Source organism: Castor canadensis, chromosome 4 (genome assembly GCF_047511655.1).
Source record: "Castor canadensis chromosome 4, mCasCan1.hap1v2, whole genome shotgun sequence".
In the NCBI taxonomy this organism is placed as follows: domain Eukaryota; kingdom Metazoa; phylum Chordata; class Mammalia; order Rodentia; family Castoridae; genus Castor; species Castor canadensis.
This window is the reverse complement of record NC_133389.1, coordinates 96,282,488-96,306,144: the sequence shown is the minus strand read 5'-3', so window position 1 is coordinate 96,306,144 and position 23,657 is coordinate 96,282,488. Positions and strand designations below refer to the sequence as shown.

Here is a 23,657-nt window from a genome sequence, read left to right as displayed (position 1 = left end):
CTAATTACTTTCTAATTAATTAGACTTTTTTTTTATTAACAAACTGCTCTGGCATTAAAATTAACTAATTGAAATTCTTACCTGTTTTCTTGAGTTTAAGTATGTTGTAAATATATAAGCTCTAACAATAAATCAGAATTAAACTAACTTTTAAAATTTTATTTTAGTTTTATTATCATATTATTGTGCTTGGGGTATATCATTATATTTACAAAATTGCCTACTCTATATCTTACTCAAATTCACTCCCTCCATCATTCTTATTTATTCTCTCCCCCTTCTTAGATAATTTCAACAGATCTTATTTTTCCATTTTCATATGTAAGTATGTAATATGTCTACCATATTCACCCATCTTCATCCTTTCCTTACATTCTTCATACCTCCCACCTGTACCAACACCGAGACAGGACCTGTTTTACCTTCCTGTCCTTCATTTTTGAAAAAACAAAGACATTTTTGTTTAAGATAGTTACACAGGTAGTATCATTATGACATTTCCATGTATATGTATATTATATGCCAAATTGGTTCATTCCATCCATTTTTCTCTTACTTGTGTTAGTTCCCTTCTTATGGTAATATCAGTAGGTTTAATTATTCTATATTCATTCTCTTTTTTACATTTGTACACATTTTACTGCAGTGTATTCACCCTCTTACCCCTTTCTCCAACCCCTCTCACTCATACTGGCCCTCCCCCCCTGGGCAGGAATTATTCTGCCCTCCTGTTCTCCAATTTTGTAGGAGGAAAAAGAGAAAAGATAAAAAGAAAAACATGACATTTTAGCTTGAGATAGAGGTAGCTACATAGGGAGTTTCCTTGTGATATTTCCATGTATGTATACATATGCTGTATTTATTCTTGAAAGTACACTAACCATATTCATCTTCTTTCTTTCTTTATTTTTTTTGCAGCCCTGGGATTTGAACTCAGGGCCTACATCTTAAGCTACTCCACCAGGCTTTGTTTTGCTGGTTTTACTCAAGATACAGTCTTGTGAACTATTTACCCTGGCTAGCTTTGAACCATGATCTTCCTGATCTCTACCTCATGAGTAGCTAGGATTATATAAGTGTGAGCCACCAGGACCAGACTTTATTTTCTTTTTATACCCTCACACTCCTGTTGGGAACCTCGCTTTAGCTCTACCTGTTTTTATTCTTGTCCTTCATTGTTTAGGCGTCTGTTCCTTGTTCAGATAGATTTTGGTCTTGGTATTGTATCTGTACATGCACTGTACTTAAGTCAGTACTTCCTCCATTGTACTTCCTCACCCTTTTCTCCCATCCTGTGTTATTTGACAGTTTTCAGTGTGTTTTGTTCCTACACAGGAACTAAACTTTCATTACTATTCACTATCTTTCATTCCTTCTTCTCCTCCTCTCTCAGTCCCAACTTCTAATAAATTATTATTATTATTATTCATTTATTCACATGTGCATACATTATTTGGGTCATTTCTCCCCCTTTCCCCCCTCCCCCACCCTCCCCCTGCTCCCCCTCTCACTGCCAGTTGGAATCTGTTCTGCCCTTATCTCTAATTTTGTTGAAGAAAAGACATAAACATGATAAGGAAGACAAAGTGTTTTTGCTAATTGAGTTAAGGATAGCTATACAAAAAGATTCCTAGCATTGCTTTCATGTATAAATGTGTTACAAGCCGTGTTGATTCATCTCTAAGTAATCTTTACACTGGTTCCTGATCCCTTTCTCATGTTAACCTCTGTTGCTTTAAGGTTTCTGTATTAGTTCCCCTGGAGTGGGGGCAACAGTGGGATTGCTGGATCATATGGTGGGTCTATGTTTATATTTTTAAGAAGCCTCCAACTTAAAAAGCTGGACATCGATCTACCATTTGATCCAGCAATACCACTCTTGGGGATATACCCAAAAGACTGTTACTCCAGAGGCACCTGCACATCCATGTTTATTGCGGCACTATTCACAATAGCCAAGTTATGGAAACAGCTAAGATGCCCCACCACTGACGAATGGATTAAGAAAATGTGGTATCTATACACAATGGAATTTTATGCAGCCATGAAGGAGAACGAAATGTTATCATTCGCTGGTAAATGGATGGAATTGGAGAACATCATTCTGAGTGAGGTTAGCCTGGCCCAAAAGACCAAAAATCGTATGTTCTCCCTCATATGTGGACATTAGATCAAGGGCAAACACAACAAGGGGATTGGACTATGAGCACATGATGAAAGCGAGAGCACACAAGGAAGGGGTGAGGATAGGTAAGACACCTAAAAAACTAGCTAGCATTTGTTGCCCTTAATTCAGAGAAACTAAATCAGATACCTTAAAGCAACTGAGGCCAATAGGAAAAGGGGAACAGGTACTAGAGAAAAGGTTAGATCAAAAAGAATTAACCTAGAAGGTAACACCCATGCACAGGAAATCAATGTGAGTCAACTCCCTGTATAGCTATCCTTATCTCAACCAGCAAAACCCCTTGTTCCTTCCTATTATTGCTTATACTCTCTCTACAACAAAATTAGAAATAAGGGCAAAATAGTTTCTGCTGGATATTGGGGGGGAAGAGGGAGGGGGCGGAGTGGGTGGTAAGGGAGGGGGTGGGGGCAGGGGGGAGAAGTGAACCAAGCCTTGTATGCACATATGAATAATAAAAGAAAAATGAAAAAAAAATGTTGGAATCACATTAAAAAAAAAAAAAAAAGAAGCCTCCAAATTTTTTTCCAGAGTGGTTGTACTAGCTTGCATTCCCACTAGCAGTGTATGAGGGATCCTTTTTCCCCACATCATCAACAACACATGTTGGTAGTGTTTTTGATGATGGCTATTCTAACAGGGGTGAGGTGGAATCTTAGTGTGGTTTTGATTTGCATATCCTTCATGACTAGAGATGGTGAGCATTTTTTCATGTGTTTTTTGGCTATTTGAATTTCTTCTTTTGAGAAAGTTCTTTTTAGTTTTTATTTTTTGAGTTTAGTTATATTCTTTATTGACCAGAGCTAGTGGTTATCAAAATTGTTATTCTGTAGAATATCTTCAGATTAAAACGCTGATTTATTTGTTTATTTATTTACTATGTATTCTAGGTTGACCTCAAACTCATGACCCTACTACCTTAGCCTCTCTTTTTTTGTTTTTAATTCGTATATGCATACAATGCTTGGGTCATTTCTCCCCCCTTCCCCCCACCTCCTCCTGTGCCCTCCCACTCCCTCCCCTCCGTTACCCCCCCTTACCCCTCGCTACCCGGCAGAAACTAATTTGCCCTTATCTCTAATTTTGTTGAAGAGAGAGTATAAGCAATAATAGGATGGACCAAAGGTTTTTGCTAGTTGAGATAAGGATAGCTATACAGAGAGTTGATGCACATTGACTTCCTATACATGTGTGTTACCTTCTAAGTTAATTCTTGTAGAACTAAACTTTTCTCTAGTTCCTGGTCCCCTTTTCTTATTGGCCTCAGTTGCTTTAAAGTATCTGCCTTAGTTTCTCTGCGTTGAGGGCAAAAAATGCTATCTAGTTTTTTAGGTGATTTGATTTTTAGTTTAGTTGCCCATTTCTTTATTGGTTCATTAGTTTTGGTAGAATTTAGTTTTTTAAGTTCCCTGTATATTCTGGTTATCAGTCCCTTGTCTAATGTATAGCTGGCAAATATTTTCTCCCACTCTGTGGTTGGTCTCTTCAGTTTAGAGACCATTTCTTTTGTTGTGCAGAACATTTCATAGCTAAGGAGATTTCCAGATACAGGAAATACAATCTTACAATCTTCAAATAAAATAGCAGATAAGCTAAACCAAGAAGGTGTAAAATTCAGAAACCCAGCAGCTAAATTTCATGATTTGTTACAAAATGCATACAAAATGCATATGTCTGAAGGGTGGCATTCCTCACATTTCCACCATGTGGAGCAAAAAGATGTCCCTCCTTGGTCAAATACTCAATGTTCTAACTTCTAAATTTTAATATGACACTGCATTGGTTCAGAGAATATTTCAAGTATGAGGAGAGGAAAAATTCATATAATTGGGACAAGAGATTTGGGGGAAAGTAAAATTTCAGAGCTTTCTTTCTGACTTACAAGATACCTATCCAGGGCTCATCTGAATTCATCAGGAGTCTTCCACCTTTCTCATTTAGATGAGTGCTCTTTTCTTGTTCCTCCATAGAGCAGGTTATAAACTCCTATTTAATTAAACTAAGGTGATAACTTTTCTTTTAAAGGAGCTTTTGCTCTTAGTTTTTTTTCAAACTGTTAAAGAAATCATATTCTTTTTATTTTTAGGGTTTAAACAATGTCATTGCTATCGACTTTGATTACAGAGAAGAATTCATCTATTGGATTGATTCTAGCAGACCCAATGGAAGTCTCATAAATAGAATGTGTTTAAATGGAAGTGACATTAAGGTAACCAGCTGTTACAGTGAAGTGATTATTGAATACTTTATTACTATGATTGAATGGAGTAGAAAATGTTATTTGATGAGAATGGCATTGCTTATAGGATTCATTAGCTTGGTTTGAATTTCAGATTAGCTCTAAGTAAGTTCATAAGGACTTTAATATGAAATCGTTTTTATCCTTATTATTTATTACAATATTATTATTTTCAGTAAGATAAAATATCAAATTGAGTTAATACAACTTAGAACCTTAATTATAACTCTAGAAAATGTGATGGATGCCTTCAGCTTAAAGTATTAGTGACTGAGATTCAATTGTGTTGATTTAAATAAAATGGAAAGTTGAGTCTGAGAATTTGCAATTGAAAAGAATGGTTTGTTAGAGTTGGGTGGGAGGATGTAGAAAAGGATGGTGATTAAATAAACATTTCTCTTTTTCAAAAAGAAATTAAATGTTAGTGTAAATTGAAATTATAGCACTGTTAAAGTTAAGTTACTCCAGCTGGTAATAATTGAATGTGCTTGTATAAAATCATGAAGATTCTGATTAGACAATTTCACAATTAACTACATTTAGAAATGAGGTACTTTTATGTTATCCTGAGCTTTAAAATAAGAAATGTTTGTACTGCATAAATGCAATATAATATATCATAAAGAAGCTTCAAATTTATGTAGACGAGGGCTTGTGAAGTGGCTTTAATAGTGGAGTACCTGCCTACAAAATGTGAGATCCAGAGTTCAAGCCCCAGTACTGCCAAAAAAGAAAAAAAAGAATTAAATTCAAGTAGGTGAAACTGATTAATTATTTTTAACTTTTTGTTGTCATTTGTAATATCGCAGAAATTTTTGGTGGAAGCAAAAATTTTCAAAATAATAATAAAGTCTTAAATTGCATTTATATACGACATAGATTCAGCTGATTCAGCACAAACATCTAATAAAACACTGTGCAATGAAATATTGCACAGTAATAGCAGGCTAATTTTAGTAGATCCAATGGCTAGACAGAACTAATAAACAGGTGAATTTTATTTATAACTAAATTTTTGAGAATTTATATAAAAAGTGTAAAAGCTATGTTATTTAAATTGATCTTTTATTTTATTATAGGCCATCAAAACTTTAGTGACCTTTATATTTTTGAAGATATCTTTTAAAGCACATTGTCTCTAGTGCCTTGCGTCTCTCATTCCATTTTTATTATATATCATGCCATACCATAAATTTAGAAAAAATGCTTCTATCTACTCATGGTCTTACAAATTCACTGATAATAAGTTGAATGATCAGCTGTTTGGAATCTGAAAAAAAAGAATGAAATGTGTCAACGCAGTAGATCAATATTAATTGTTGCAAATTTTCTCATTGTTACTTTTCTTTGCATCTTTATTTTTAGTGCACTGGGGAAAAGGTTAACTCCAAAATTTAACTAGTGTTTTCATGTCTCTGATTATATAACTATTAGCTTCTGTGCAGCTTCAAGTTTCTATTGTTTCTTTAACATAGTCCTAAAAGCACTGAGAACTCAGAAATACCTGTCAACCAAGAATGATTGACTATTTTATAAGGTCAATGTATCATATTTTACACATAGAACCGATATCTTTAATATATTTGGTATGTCATAAGTTCGGATTCAAAACATCTGAGTAAGTATATTTTTACTTCCCTTTGCGTAGTTTCAAAATACTTAGCATACATCCTCATCTCTTCTTGTAGTCATTTTAATAAGGTGAGAGCAAGTTGAGAGAGCAGTGAGTGCCACTGAAATCATGCCAGGGCCTGTTACACACAAGTAACAGCAATAAGTGTTTGGATGCGTGTGTGATAGAATTTTGTCACAAACTTTAAGAGTTGAGTAGATAAAGCCTAATTAAAATGTGATAAACAAAAGTGCATCTATCAAACACCATTTTAAGTTGGATCTATTTTTTTCTTAAACCCGTATATAATTTATAGAGGTCTAATTATGTATTACATAATTTCTCTCAAACAAATAACTATATTTTGGTCAATTGTTCTCTATTATCTAAATTCCACTTCTAACATTTAAATAGAATTCTATATGTTGCTTTAATCAAGAAAACATCACTCAGTTCTTATTGTAGGCATTTACACTGTTAACTTTTTAAATTCTTATTTTGTTAGGTAGTGCATAACACAGCTGTCCCCAATGCACTTGCTGTCGATTGGATTGGAAAAAACCTGTATTGGTCTGACACAGAAAAAAGGATAATTGAAGTATCTAAACTCAATGGCTTGTACCCTACTATACTCGTTAGCAAAAGACTGAAGTTTCCCAGGGACCTGTCTTTAGATCCTCGAGCTGGGTTTGTAACTATTGTTAAAAATATTAAAGATTAAGATTGTGGATTGCATTTATTGTGTTCAATCTAGTTCTGTGGGTTATTAGCATGAAAATTTGATGTCATACATGAATGTGTAGAAATTCTGACTCAGAAACCATGAACAGCAATATGACAATAGCAGTGAAAGGAATAAACTAAAATGAATATACTTTACAACTACTTTTAAAGTTTTAAATACAATTACCTTCTAACTGATTAATGTAGCAATTGTGGAAAGGAACAAAACACATAGGTTTCACTGATTTTAATGCCTTTATATCTGGGAGAAAAAGCAAAGAAAAATTACAGTATCCATTCATGTTTTGCAGTGTCTATAGGGATCACAGATACGAACAATGTAATTACTGCACCAGTTTGTAGCAGGAGCCATAGGAGTATCCTGGACCAGGTGCATCATCAGATGCATTCAAGAGGAAAAGTAAAGAGGGAATAATGGGAAAGGTTCATGGTGGAGATATGTTTCGTTTAGTTTCAGTGTAAGGATGGGAAAAAAATCATTGCAAGGATCAATGACAGTGGGCTGGGGATTTCAGATGAGGGGTGAACACACATTAAGGTGTCAAATCTGTCTGGGATATGGTTCTACAGATTATGACCATTATCTTTCCCTATCAATTATGTTGTTGGTAGGTAAAAAAATGCATGACTTTCCAATTTTTGTACTATAATTTAGAATGATTACATGCTCCAAAGTAATCATTGGAGAAGTTCAGGCACCCAATACAATTGTTATAAGTAGCAAATTTAGAGAAAGTTTCATGTTTTAAAATAGGGTATTTTCAAAGTAGCAAGTATTAGGATAACTGTAGTGCTCTTAATGTTCTTCTGTTTAAATTAAGTTCACAATATGTTTTATCAAACAAATGCACATATTATGACGTAAGCAACAATTACATTTGGCTTCTTTATAATATAGTAAAATGCTGTTTTTGGTTCTTTATGTTTTTAATTGTCATAGTTATCATGTTATAATAAAATTTAGAGCGTAATTTTAAACAGTAATTTGGGTGAAAGCAATACCTGATAGGAGAAGATTTGCACTGTGAATGCATTCTGTTTCCAAGGTAATGGGCATATTTTAACTTTTTGGTATTCAATTATGTAATAATTTTGTTATCTTTTCATTATTTTCTTTACCATAGTAACAGAAAGTTCAAGAGCTTTAACTAATATAGAGTCAAATGACAGTCTGTTTCTAGAGATATTGCAGGAAATAATGGCAAGATGAACTAAATTTAACTACATCCAATTTTAATCTTCTTGTTATTTTGTCTGAAGCTTTATTTTTGACTGTCCAACCACGTATATATATATATATTTTAAATCACTATGACTGGCTTAACTTCTAATTTCATACCTTTCAAAGGTATGAAATTGCTTCACTTTCTAATGAAAGAAACATTACCTGTCTGATATATCGGTCTTGTGGAATTTCCTGTTTACAAAGCAAAAACTATATCCTAGCCCAGTGAATGCAGTCGAATCTAGCTTTAGGTTTTATTTCTCCCAGGATACAGTTATTATCCCATAAACTGAAAGCAGCCTTAAGTTATCATCACCATAAACCCATCTATTAAAAGTGTCAATTAAAACAATAAGGTAGTAAATTACTGTAGATGTTATCATTTTGGGATAGCATTTAGATTATAATATGTGTATGTCATTTTATAAGCAAAGAAACTGATAAAAGTGGAATCTTTTATGAAACAATTAAAGTCACCTATTTTAATAGCTGAAGTTTAATAGCATCTTTTTGTTCATGCTGTTTTCCTAGTTCCCTAGAGTGGTACAATAAGAAACCTGGAGTTTAGCTTTTATGAGATGAGCTTCAGACTGGAAACACTTTCACTGTAAAAAATAGTGTGTAGTCCTGTCTCAATAATAACAGCTTAAGTTTAAGTTTATTTAATAAAAAGTACAATTGGACATCAGACTCACTGTGATTTGCATGTGATTTGATTATGTCATTATCACTGAGCCCTGTTTTCTTGAGAGATATGATTTCTGCCCTGATATTTGGTAAAGGATAAGGCAAGGATCCTTATGTTTAAATTTTTCCTATCATATGAATTCCTGTAATTCATCGGAAATGCCATGCTCTTCTATGAGCCTGGGCATTCTTACAAAGCCTGTGCTTTCTGCTCTGAAGTACATCACAGGTTGACTGGGTTGTCCAAGTAATGAAAAAGCCTAACTTTTAGGGGAGTTTACTTCTATGTCTTACTAATAACATGCCAATTATTTCAATATCAGTTTGGATTTGATAGTTAGTAAGAACAGTAATGAAGACATAAGATCATCTACCAGGTTCAGAATTTAAATTCAGTTATAATCCCAATTTTTCTCACAATTTTATCCTAATTATCCTGCTATCTTGTCTATTTTCTGAATGAGTATTCTTAATTTGTAATAATTTTGGAGCAGTCAGAATAATTTACTTGTAATGTCTTTTAAAATGACAATTCATGAAAAATATGTACAAATACTTTAATTAAATTAAAAATGAATTAACATTAATCTTTTATCTTCTGGGGTAATTAAGATAGAAACAACAACAACAAAAAAAAATTAATTTCACTCGATTCCTATTTCTTTAGAAGTTAGTGTATAACTTGTACTATTCTAGAGAGGAATTTGTGTAAAATCGAAGACACAATCTCTGTCTACAAATATTTCACTGTACCGACTAAGAAAACAATTCCAATGCAATGTCATAACTCATGTGTTAGAGAAAACAGAAAATATGTCCATCTCAACTGGAAACAGAGAAAGCTTCCTGGGCAAGAATGGTAGAGTAAATAGTAGCCAAGTGATATGGTATAGCTTTCCTGGCAGAAGCTATTGCTTGCAGAAAGAAGAGGCTGTAGGAACTCAGAGTCGTGGAAGAGCATGACACAGCCAATGAATTGCAAGGACTCCACTTGACTGGAACAAATTAAGCAGATGTACTTGAGGAACTAGTTTACTTTTACAGAATAAAAGAGAGCTGGGAATTACTCAAAAATCTGTAAAATGCAACAAAATGACAATAAACAAACCTTATAAGGCTTCTGGGTTGGGCAAATAGGTAAATAGAGAAGTAATTTTCCAGAATTTCCAGAATATGGGAAATATAGGAAAAAGACTGATATCAGTTTGTAGACATTTTGGGATTCAATGTTCTCATATAAAGAATAATGTAAATGAAAACAGCTATCACTTCACTTCTATAGCGTTTTAAGAATTAGAAAACTTTCAGTTCTGATTTATTAGATGAATATACTATTTACCCAGAGTCTCTAAGAAAGATAAGATTATTTTCGCTACTTTCCTTGTAATGTATATACATATATATACATATACATATATGTATGTATATATATGAACATTCAACCTCAAGCTGGTTAGGTGGCTTTTTAGAATCATTTACTTAGTACATTTTTAAAGTGGGGATCTAATTTTGTCCCATGTTTCCAATTGCATGCTAGAGTTTTCAGTAACAAAATGAGCTTGGATCAAGGGCATGTTTTCCTATGCCATCTAAGCAGGAATAAAGAAAAAGGAACCACAAAGCCTGCACTTTTGTCCATTTTAATAGTGAGCCTTTTAAAAAAAATAAAACCAGGATAGATGGTATACTACTTTAAAAAAAAATAAACTGTCTAAATCATTACAAGTGTTATTATTTGTAGTGCTGTGGTTCAAACTCAGGGCCTAGCAAGAGCTCTGCTACTGAGTTATATCTCCAGCTCCCATACCATGTATATTTCATTTAGTTTCCTTTCCTAATCGTCTATTAACTAACCTATAGGAAGTAATACTAGGTGCTGTTTTGAATTTGCAATAAATTTGTAAAGACATATTTTTTGCTTCTGTGTCTTAGCTAGTCCTTCTTATTAGAATGTCCTTCAGCTATTTCTTTAGGTAAAATAAGAACTCATTTTCCCAAAACCAACAGAATGATCATTATCTGTGTGAAACATTCCCTAATGTGCCAAAGGGAACACCACAAACTGATCACTTAATATTCTATGACACTTTTATTGTAAATGTCTTCTCTTCATTAGAAAGTGAGTTGCTTTAGTGCATAGACCATGTCATAATCATTGTTTGTGCCTGACAGACTCTTCAATTTACTGTTGAGGGAAATAATGAATGGGTAACTCTGGATGTGTACACAACATGGGTTACAGCTACAGGCACAATTGTACCTGCACGTACACACAAACCAAAACATTGATATGTAAATAACCAACTGTTTCAAAAAGAAGAGTCATAAAGGAACTTTTGTTGTGAGGGAATGAAAAGCATACCAGGGTGGAAATTCAGCATCTCATTTCTGTGGGGAAGCACAGAAATATTTCACTAAAATTTACAGTTACTTAAGAAAAATACTTCCCCACCAATTTTAAAATCTATGTAAATAGCTGATTTCAATATTTCCCTACTTTGGCAAAAGTTCACAGGGAATGAAAATAAATGATCGTTTTTATAATTCAGAATTAGAAATAATTGCAGGTGGGAGAAGCTTCTCTAAATTTATTAACTGAATTCTGAGCAAACTAACAAAAGCTGTGAGATTACGATTTAATTTATTTTAAAGAAACACAACGTATTACATTCAATTATTGAAGACATCCTCAAAATCGCAGTTGTTATGGTTACTAGCAGATTCTCTTTTGGATGTTTTTACTTGGTCTAACACAATAGGTACTGTTTGGGGCTGATATTTTTCACGTGTGATCTTGGGTAAACATTGTATATTATGATTACTGAGTACAATTTAGAACTCTTCTTTAAACATTTTCTCTGAAGTTTTCCTTTTCAACTTTAATTATTTTGAAAAAACTGTACATAGGTAATTACTTAAGGACTGTATTTCAGAAAGTAAAATAATTTCTCCTTTTTTAGTGCTAACTTAATGACAAATTTGTAGAAAAAGTATACTAAATGTGGCTTACAAAAGGTAAAGAAATAATACTTAGCCATCAGAAGTTAGTACTTCTTATTGAAAGACCTAATAAATCCTGTGTTATGAAGACTCATACTGTACTAAATGATACTTCCTATGCAATAGAGTATTTTCTTAATATTTTTCCTCATTCATGAGTACTCAAGTAGGCAAATCATGTAATAACATATAAAATCCATGAAAATAATTTAGTAATATACATATAATCCAGGCATAACAAGTGACTTAGAAGGTTGGTATACTAAACTAAAAAATATATTAATTCTCATATGCCATATTTAGTGTAATTAAAATAAACAGGTAATGTTTGCTAAACAGTTGCTATGTGCTTACCAATGTTCTAAATTTGCTACATGCAATCTCTCATTTGATACTAACGATGACCCTTTGAGAAGAAACTATTACTGGTCCTTTTAGCACTTGAGCAAAACAGACTCAGGGAAGCTAATGAGAGCTCTCGGGTTCACATAGTTAGTAATGGGACAACTGAGACTTAAAGTTGAGCAATCTGGTTCCTGGGTTTGTTAGCTTAAGTCTGCATAGTGCTTATTAGAAAGGAAGGTAATCTGTAGCCCAACAGAGATATGAATCCTGCTCCAATTGAATCATACAATAAGCATATAACCGTTCATGCTGTTAGTTTATCTCTCAGTCTACCGGTGTAGACCTCAACCTATTTTTTTTCACTTTTATATCCACCTCTATGGAATTCACTGAAAGTTCTTAGAAGGAAAATATTGCATCTGTTTACCTGCTTATCCCCAGTACTTAGAGATATTTGCAATTTAATATAACATTGGAGAATCATGGTTTCAAAATAAGGTTCTCCATCTGCTTAAGCATGGTTTTAGGATTTATTAGAAATGTTCTACCATTGACTTACTGGGTAAGATTCTCAATAAGTCTTATGAGGCATGAGAACCTATACCATCTTGTGTGGTTCAACTATACTTGGAATAAAGAAAAGAGATTGTATAAATCAGTTTCCCAAAATTTGTTCCCTAGTGCAGTGATTCTGTGAACAGCTCAAAGAAAATAGACATTATTGCCCCAAACTACTGATAATAACAGAGACACTAGAGCAGCTCTTAGAAAATCACAATGTCATTTAGCATATAAAAGTTCTGGAGAGTCATACTGTAAAAAAGATGAGGCTTTCCTTGTCTCACATAGTATTTCTCAAATGTAGTTGACCTTCCAACATACGCTGAAAATGTGCACTGGCACTAGTCAGGAAATCATTTGTGAGGAGAAAAGGTGTCAATGTGAATTATGTTTTCATGAAAATACCTTTATAATTGAAGAAGCTTGAGCAAGCAAATGATAGGATAAAACCATAGAGGTGATAATGTAAGATCATAACTAAAAACTCCAACTAGAGCTGAATTTCACACATTTCATTAGTGAGGGGAAGGACATTCATGTCCAATCCATAATGGAGGAATTGGGTGTCAGGCAGAGGATTTCAGACTTGGAACTCTTACTAAACTTATCAAGAGTGAGATAATGGATGTTGGACTTAATGAAGTATGTCTTTTCTATTCTTGGTTCATGATAATGATAATACTAATGAGGTGAAAATATTCAGAACACTGATGAAAGTTTAGAGTTGTAGATATACAGAACTTAGACCATTTAAAATTAACAATTTACTTACTTAATAAACATTATTTTCACATCCAGTAATTTCCCACATTTTAGTTGAATCCATTTAATAACAAAAACTCTTTTCACTCTTGAGACATTTTAATTTTTAACTCCAACCATACGTAGCATGCATATCTAAGTAGAAATATGAAAACTGTCCCTAAGCAGACCAATTTTGACTTTTTAATGTCACAGAAATCATTGAAATATTACTTTAACATGATTATTTGCTTATGTGCATTTATTTAAAATAATGTAGAAAAGCACAAATAAATTTAAACATATAGAATATGTGTGAAATAAGGTAGTATAAGCACATATATTTAGTGGGAAAAATATATATCAGCTTTCCCAAGATTCAGGGTCATTAAGCCAAGGAGGAATGTTCTTAATGATTTCAGCAATGTAAATTACTTTTCATTATGACTTCTTTCTGATACAGTTTCTTATTCTGTATCTTTGTTGTTGTTATGTCTAGTAAAGAAAACAAAGCTTTCCTCCATTAATTTATTAGAAAGCAATAGAATGAGTGTTTTTCTAAAAGATATGTTTTACTGATGTATGTTTGCTTTTCAAAAGAAAACTGTACTAAAAGTAACCCAAGATTCACAGAAACAACATCATTTTCTAAGGGTCTTGGCATGTATTATTACTCCATGAAATTTTCAAAATGCAATCAGAATTAATATATGTATATGGAAACATTGTGTATCAATTCCAGTGTTGCCCTATGAGAAGTTGACTTGGTGTTTCCAGAATCAGTTTTTACTTACAAGAGCTCTCTTTAAATCTCTACTCAAAAAATTTTACATTTTATTTAGACCTTATCAAAGATATATTTCTCTTTATTATTCACCATACTTAATTGGAACTTCAATGATATTTGGCTATCAAAGAACTTTAAAATTATCTTTATAAACCATGGTTTTATGTGTACCAAGAAAAATGTCAATATAAAAACGCTTTTTTTATGTACAATGATTATTTATGTTAGCCCTATAAAATGATGAGTTTTTCCTGAACATCATTATTTAGTTCCTACATTTGTGAGCAAAATATTAAAATAATTATCTTTGTGGAAACTTATGAGACTAAATTATTTTAAAGGACATTTTAAATTTCCCAGTTTTAACTCATATAGAATAATTTTATATATTATCTTAATTTAATTAATCTAAAGCTCAAAACATACTTTCCAAGGATGATACTTACCAAAGAAAGAATGAAGTCTAGAAAACCTTAATTGGGTTAATAAATGTCAAGTATACATAGGACATAACAGATCCTCCAGCTAAAATTTCTAATGATGTCTTTAAGGACACTCGTATAAGAGGATAGAGTGACTTTTGCTATTTCAATAAAATATGCTGAATTTGATATAGTGATGTAAGTAATGTGTTTTTTATCTCTTATTTTTATTTTAAGGGATACAGTAATCATAGTTAATGCTTTAAATGGAATAATAGTATCAATAGTATCAATGTTACTATCTTCATTTTAGTGTTCCCACCCATTGTCTGAAATGTCCTACTCTACAACTTCTGATGACATATTTTACATCAGTGCTATTCAGTAGAACTTCCTGTTCTGATGGAAGTGCTCTTCATCCATGTTGTTGCAATATATGATAATATATAATACACCGTGACTCAATGGCTGTTGGACATTTGAAATGTGACTAGTGTGAGAAATAGCACAGCTCATTTTTTTATTTGAATTCAGTTTAAATTTAACTAGTCATGATTAGTGACTGCCACACTGACAATGCTTATTCAGACAAATAAAGTCTAAACATGAATAATTACTTTTAAATTTTTCATAGCTAAAAAACCAAAAGAAAAGGGTAGATGATAGATAGATATAGATATAAATGCAGATATATATATAAATATAGATATAGACATAAATACAATATAGAAAGATAGTTTATTTTCCAACTATATAAATGCCTTTTGAACGTTTATATAAGATAGTTTGGGATATCTATAATTTGGTGACACTTTAAAAAAATCTAATTATATATATTGTATTGTATATTAATAAGAACATAAAATTAAATGAATATTTCAAACCATACTATGTTTAATAAAAAGTTCATAAGAAAAATGTGCTTTGAAGGATACCTCAGAAAGATTACATTGTAGAAATACATTGAGAATTAATTTGAGAACATTTGACCAAAAAAATGAAATATAGTGTGATGCTTTACTCCTGGAGTGTCTGTAAACAAAATGACTATTGATTTCCTTTCTTAGGTATTTGTATTGGATTGACTGCTGTGAGTATCCTCACATTGGCCGTGTCGGAATGGATGGAACCAATCAGAGTGTTGTCATAGAAACCAAGATTTCTAGACCTATGGCATTAACAATAGATTATGTCAACCATAGACTCTACTGGGCTGATGAAAATCACATTGAATTTAGCAACATGGATGGAACCCATAGACATAAAGGTTAGTCTGTTAGAAAAAAACAAGACACTATTTTACCAGGACTTAAAATATTCATTAAAATATATATGTTTATTTTATATGCTTTCTCTCATCACATACATTTATTAATTTCACATTAATATAACATTATTGTATTCTATAACATTTGTAAATTAAAATTGTATGAATTTGCTTAGCAGTTATATAGATCATGCATAAATAATTTCTATACTGTCAGAATTTATTACATCTTTCTAAACAATTTTTCAGTGAATCAATTTTATAAATTAATACATGCATATATGCTAATTGAATTCAGAGAGAAGGATATTTACTTGTAACATGAAGCTATTATTGCAATCTGTTAGGGTTTGTGTTTTCCTTTAAAAAGTGGAGTCAAAGTATAGTTTTTACAGACAGTGAAGTAAAATTTGTAAAAAGTTTAAGTTAAGCTAGGCACATGGCTAAATTTATCATTATCTATTCAACAGTAATAATAAAAATTAACAAGAAAAACAGCTTTCAAATCAGAGTAGCATTCAGGACATGATGTAAATGTGAATGAATATGAATATGTGAATATTGCTACTTTATTTTTCTACATTTGTAACTCAGTAGATTAAAAAAACTATAAGCATCAAATGAATAAAAAAGGATTAAATATTATAATGCAAGGATTACAGGTAAGGAGAAGGTTTATTAGAGAAAAATAAATGAAGATGAAGGAATTACAAAGAGTAATGGATAATCATATAATGAAGAAGTAAAGTGCAGGTTATGTGATATGAATATAAAGAAACTAAAAATGATTGAACCATCAGGTTCATACCATGCAGATATCTTTTTTAATGATTAGATTTTTCACTGAATAAAGAAGATAAATGAGTTTCTATTGATCTTTCATAATCTAATATTCTATTGTTTATCAGGTGTTTTGACTTCACAGTTTGCAAATAAAGCATAGCTATTAGCAGATTCAGATTTATCATACAGCTTTCTTCTCTGGCTTTAACCTTAAGATAGAACTCCTGGGGAAAGGATCAAGGAGAAATGGGAAAGAAGGGAAGATTATTGTTAAGTGGTAGATGAGACCTGAAAATGTGTTCCTACATGGAGTCCTGAGACGCATGAAACCACTGAGTTTTTTTTTTTTTAAGTGATATAAAATGCACTAAAAGGTCTAGGGATGTGAGCTCAATGGTAGATTACTTGCTTATCATGATCAAGACCCTGGGTTCAATCCCTGGCACCACAAAATAATAATAATACTATAGCTTTAAAATGCACTGAAGTCACACCACTTCATAATTTTGCCTAAGATCCTCTCATTTGATGTTTAAACATTCTTCTTACAATGATGCTCTCAGAAAGCTTTTAGAAATCCTTTTTAAGGGTAAGAAGACTGAGGTATAGTCAGTGTATTTGAATACACTTATTTAAGTGTTGACATTCTGATTATGGAGATAAAAAAACTCATCAGAATGCAATTTGAGTGAAGAATTATTTAAAGATAGCTTTTGGATTTTAATTATAGCGAAAGACATATTGACAAATCAAAATCACATTTAGTTATATCTCCTACAAAAGGATCAATGATGAAATGTTCTGCATCATTCTTGGATGATATAATTCATAATTTTATCTTGCAGATTAGTATTTTCCCTAAGTAACCATGTCTACTTTTAGCACCCATAAATTGCATTAGATGGTTATGAATATATCAATTTGTGCTAAAATGTTAATGTACAGTAAAGTTTATACAAATTGTAGATAAATAAATATTAAAATATATTATAGTATAAAATATTGTGTATTTTTAATTAGAATCTTGGTGTTTTAGTATCAAAGCTCATAGGTAAAAATGTTAGCCTTTTTAGAAGCTATTGACTCTATCCACTGGTTATTTTCATAATTTATCAAATATGTGAGTGACTAATGAATTGAAAAAGCACCTTGAAATGCACATGAACAAAATATCTTTGAATCATGGTACTGATGGTGACTTTAGGTACAGGAACACATATGGCAGGGGAATGGTATTCTTTATTAAAAATAAAATATTCAACTGAATGATACTGGAAAGACATTAAAATATTTTACATTTGATTTTGAAAAAATCTTGAGGAACAAGTGGGGAGGAAAGGAAAATGTAAGAGTAGCTACCTTCAGAAATATTTTCTCCTGAAGGATTGCACAGAAAGACTGATGAAAAAATTCAATAAGTGCCTTATCATGCATGTGCCAATACCTGAGCGGAAGCCAAAAATTACCTGGTGGTGACTAATAAGGTGCTAATCACAGCTAGCCTGAATTATGCCAGCTCCACCTACAAGGGATATGGCACTTTTGTATCAATAACATTTAAGTTACTTTGGTAACTAACTTCTTTTAACCAGACCACTGTCATTGCTCTCATTTATTTTATTTGTCAAAATTGTAACCCAGTCTTATCATAGGACAGGACTTTCCAATCATGGCAAAGTAATTTGAGAATATGAAGAGTGTCTGTGAAGTTTCAAAAACATATCTCTTTTCATAAGTCTAGTATTAATAGTGAGGAAAAGTTAACCCCCGAATAAAACTCTATGGGTAAAAATGATGTTCCTCCCACCAAAATCTGCTTATTTAAACTGTATGGTAATTTCATCTATGAAACATTATTTTATTATAATTTGTCCAATGCAAGAATCTCTGAAGTTCTATGCCTTAAACAAAACAATGAGATTACATCCAAAGTACATGTGCCTTGCACTGAGCTTGTGAATTTCTATCCCTATTTCTCTGCTACCTCCTTTATCCTAATTCACCTTCTTACTAAGTCCAAATACAACATTGAAAAATTAAGCATAAAAATCCAAGATACATCAGACACTTTGCTAGTTTTGGAACATGGAAGTATACTTAGTCACATCAACCTCTCCTTAATCCATATATTGGGTTTAGAAAAAATAATAACAAGTATGGTATAATGTTAATAATGCAACAGTATGATAAAATATTACGGATTCCATTGTATTATTATGGCAGACAGTTTATTTTAAATTATATCTTCATTGGTTCAACTTTAAAATTTTTTCAGATTTCTTTTCTTTAGCTCTACCCACTCATTCATTCATCCATCCATTCATCCAACATTTACTGAGCAGTCTTTCTGTGCCATGCTTTATACTAGGCTTTGGAGTTTTATAACTCTTTATAGATTAACATGTCCCTGTCTTCAAAATAAAGTTTACTGGGAAAAATTGACATTCAGGTAACAACATGAAATAGATTAGGGTTTAGAAGTATGTGCAAATATTGTGAAAATGCCTCTGCTGAAGTGAGGAGAACTTTGAGCAGTCTGAGAGATTCAGTAAAACTCTTTATACAGGGAAAGTGTGTCAGGAATTCTTCACACAGAAGGAATAGCACATGCAACAACATAAAAAAATCTTGAAACAGTTTGGTTTTTATATAAGTTGGCTATTACTGAAAGTCATATAAGAGGCAGATAATGGCACTCGATGAACAAGAACAAACTGGGGCCAGATTTTGACAAGACTTGTACATTACATAATTTGGAATTTATCTTTTAGGTCATAGGGAGCCATTGATGGTGTTTAGTTGATAGAGTGCTGTTATTAGATTTGACAACAGCATGGAAAATGAAAGCCCCTGGAAGGGCAACCAATTTAGAGACTGTTAAAATATTTTAGGAGAAAATGCTTGAAGTGATTATAGTTATGGGAATAGGGAAACCGTGCAAGATCCAATATTGGTTTAACAAATAAAATAGGACAGATGAGTAAGCCTAAAATAGAAAGGTTGGAAGTTGAGAAGTAAATATTAAGTGAATGATTTATATTGTTATTCAGTTAGCAGCAGGAATGGAACTTCAATTTTTATAACTATTGGTTTTTCTTATATTCATACATTCTTAAAAGAATTAAATGTACCAAAGTAATTCTAACTTAGAAATTCTTACTGAATCTTAATGCTCTGTGTTTATGTTAGACAAACGAATTTTAATAGCAAAGTCAGCCAAAAATTCATTCTAAGGAAGTGGTTAAACATTTATATTGTATCTTTCTCTAAAACATTTCATATCACCTGATAATTTACCTAGAAGAAAGAATACAGATAAGGAAGATCCTTCCTCGTGAGTTAAGACATGATATGGGTTTAATGAAAAACCTGCCAAATGATGAGTCCTCCAGATTGAAATTCTCAGTTTATGCTAGGCATGGTGGATTATGTCTGTAATCCCAGCCATGTGAGAGGTGGAGCCCAAGAGAACTGCAGTTTGAGGCCAGTCTGGGCAAAAGTTAAAAAGACCTCATCTCAACAAATAAGCCAATCATGGAACTTCAGGCCTGTGATCCCAGCAAGGCAGAGGCAATAGTAGCAGGATTGTGGTCCATGCCCTGACTTGGGAAAAAGCACGAGACTCTATTCAAAAATAACTAAATCAAAAAAAGGCTAGGAGCATTGTTTCCAAGGTCAAGGACTCGCCCCACAAATAGAAAGAAATGTTCAGTTTATAAATGTATATGCATAGTTCAATATGTGCATAGTTCTCTTCTTGGAGGTCTACATGTTTGGAACTCATTCTTTATTACTTATAACTGCAGTCCTACTCTGGGAATTTTGAGCTTTGATTTTGAATGAGTCATAAACCTCTGGTGAAGTGCAAAGTGAAAGCAACTCCTAGGAATGGAAAAAACAAACATTTAAGATTTTTAAGAAGCTGGAAAAGCTAAGCATGAGAGTCAGGTTTGAGTGGGATGAACTGCTAACTGACTAGCTTTTTTAATATAAAGAATGTAGGTAACTCCCCTAGACTCAGTTGCCTTATCAGTTGAACAACAGTGTTAGAAAAAGTGACATCAAAGGTAATTCCAGGATTAAAGTTTAAAGCCTCAAATTGGGAGGATGGAAAAACACTTTCAGAATTGTTGCCAAATCCCCAATTTTTAATCTCTGGTTAAACCTGAGAGAAATTGGAAGTCTGTAATAATCAAAATTTTCCTCATAAATGAGCCTGGAAAAACCTCCAAAACTGCTAATTCAAACCCCAGTTCTCCCCAAGCATACCCAAAAAATATTAAATTATTTTAAAGTTTTACTCTTGTGAGCTGAGTATATCAATGAGGAAATAGATAACCTATTGTTTTTCAAATTAAGTTATTTTTCACTAGTACATTAAAACATAAAATGTGTAAATGTTAATGGAGAAAGACATCATTTTGATATGAGTACCTTGTAAATAGTCTAAATATGGTTGCAAATATCTCCTCAAACATTTATTTCTGTATTCATTTCTTTATTGTGAAAACTTTCAAAATCCTTTTTTCTAGAATTTGAAATATATAGTAGATTTTTGTTATTGTAGTCACTCTATTATGCAGCAACACACCAGGATATCTTTGAAAAACTTATATTGCTGATAATACATTGTATATTTTGCATATGTTATCTGTTTATTTATTTTGGCTTTCAATGGATATTGTTTTAGCCTGCTACTGGGGTTCCAAGACAGGAAGTATCCTTCTTATAAAGTAAAATTCTTCTATTAGAATTATCCTCCATTCAAGGGACTCTACTTGGTACAGTTTTGTAATCATTCCATCAACCATCACTATGTGATAAGTGCCATGAAAGCCATTTTACATCAAGGAAACAAGTTTTAAAAGATGAAGCAACTTGCCCAAAATCCTATGGTTGAGCATAGGATAGTCAAAATTTTCACCCAGTTCTACTTGGTTTCAAAGTTTGAGGGCTTTCCACTTTTTAATGTAGTCATCATTTTTCGGGACAGGTAATTCAAAATTTGATGCCAGCTTTTTTATATTGCTTCAAATGAGAACAGTTCAAGTATAAGTGCACACTTAGACAAATAAACTGTGTCCATTTGGATTGCTTCCAATTATTTTAATTTATTACACATAAATTACACATTGTATTTAATATACACATTGTATTATATATTACAAATAAACATATACAAACTTAAGCCACCAAAACATAACTACTATAAAAAAAGAGTATATTTTATCAAATCCAAATATTTTTTACTCCTCTATAGAAGTGAAAGTAGTAATAATGTTGCTTAAGACTGCATGCTATGTCATTTACTTTGTTTCAGCTTCTGTAAAACTATGCTTTAGATTTGGTAATTTATAAACAATAGAATTCTTTCCTCTAGTTCTGGAGGCTGGGAAGTCCAGGGTGTAGGTGCTATCATACTCAAAGGACTCTTTCTGTTTTATGTACAGCACCTTCTTGCTGTGTTCTTGCTCTGTCCTCACAAAGTGGACAAAAAGGGCACCTAGCTCTCTGCAGCCTCTTTACATTAGTGTTAAACCATTCATGAGTGGAGTCCTCAAGACTTAATTCCCAAAGGTCCCATCTTTCAATACTATTACATAGAATATTTTTATTTATAACATATGAATTTACACATATGCAATTCAGACAATCCCACCCTATTTTCACAAGTTAGTTTGATGTTGCAATTTGCTATTGCCAAATTAACTGTATTTCTTGCACAAAGAACATCGCCTTTATATGGAAAATTATGCTACAGGGTTACTGAAACTGTGATGTTTTGTGACTGACTTCATATATTCCAAAAGTACAGCCTTCCTCTGAGTAGATAATCTGTAAAACACAAGTTGCAAAAATCTCTTGAGAATAACTTCGGCAATAATTCTACCTGTCTACCTTAACTTAGAGGTTCTATATTTCTTTAATAAGAAGAAAATTAGATACCAGAATAATCTATTTAGACCAAAATTTCATTTTACCTGTATCAGAGTACATAAATTCAGATTTAGTTCTTATTTATCTGTAGCTATGCCCTTGAACTCAGAATATCTTAGAAAGATAGTATCTTGGCAAAGAAACATCTGAAAATATTGTATAAATAATAATAAAAGGGTGAGATGTGAAAGAAAGTGTTTTTGACCTTGAATTTCTAAGTTTTATTTCTTCTAGTAATTTTTTCCGGATTACTTTTCAGTGTACCACCAAATTATTTCACCTTGTGTTAAATAAATTGACTATGTTCATATTTTATCCAGTATAGTGGAAAAAATTGATACCCATAACTGCTAATTTCTCTGCAGAGTAATAGTTGGGTATGCTTCTGAACTATAGTTCACCACTGAACCATCTTTTACTTTGCAAACAAGTTATTTTAAATTTCATACAATTATATTGACTATGGCTCTTCATTTACAGGATTACTGTCTGTACTCCAGACCTGAACAGTTTCAATATTAAAGCATTGTAGGCTAACTCAATTGTTTGTTTACTGCTCTGGGAATCTAGTGTGTGTCGTGAGGGGATGTTGAAATTTAGAACTCAAAATCATAACCCACGCAGTAAGAGTCTAATTAATCTTGGAAAATGAATCCTGATCTCAGCATGCCACTGGGGAAATAGTATAAAATACATTTAAAGAGCTCTCTTCTGAAGGGAAAAAGAAAAAAACAAAACACTGTTTTAAGGGAAAATTTTTGTGTACATTTATTCTGAACTTCAATCGTTGTATTCAAGTTTTTAGAAAATTTAAATACCCATTGAAGCTTACCAAGAATGGAAAGAAACCTAATGAACCCCCCTACTATTTCATAATATTCTAGAGTGTTTCATTCATGGTAAGATATTACATTTTAGTACTTTTGAAAAAAATCCCTATCATTCACAGCCCATTACAAACAGTAGGATTCACAAGCTATTTTATGTCTACGATTCTGATGTGCTACTGTTTACAATACAATAAAAGTTAATGAAAGGAAGAAAAATACAATTCAGTTACTATAGAAACATTCCTGAACCAGTAAAATAAATTGAAATTAACTGCCATTTCTAAAATGTCTC

General features: G+C 32.2%; 1 protein-coding gene across 6 annotated transcripts in view; it reads left to right on the top strand.

Moving 5' to 3' along the window:
* The window catches only part of Lrp1b (LDL receptor related protein 1B), a 1,877,349-nt gene that overhangs the window by 1,631,576 nt on the left and 222,116 nt on the right, over positions 1-23,657 (top strand). For all 6 annotated transcript variants that reach the window (XR_012447185.1, XM_074070662.1, XM_074070660.1 and 3 more), the window contains 3 exons: positions 4,272-4,394; positions 6,542-6,723; positions 15,616-15,815. Coding sequence is in view for 5 of the 6 variants with exons in the window: in XM_074070662.1 (XP_073926763.1) it covers positions 4,272-4,394; positions 6,542-6,723; positions 15,616-15,815 (505 nt within the window). In the remaining variant the exon portion in view is untranslated. The remainder of the gene's footprint in view (positions 1-4,271; positions 4,395-6,541; positions 6,724-15,615; positions 15,816-23,657) is intronic.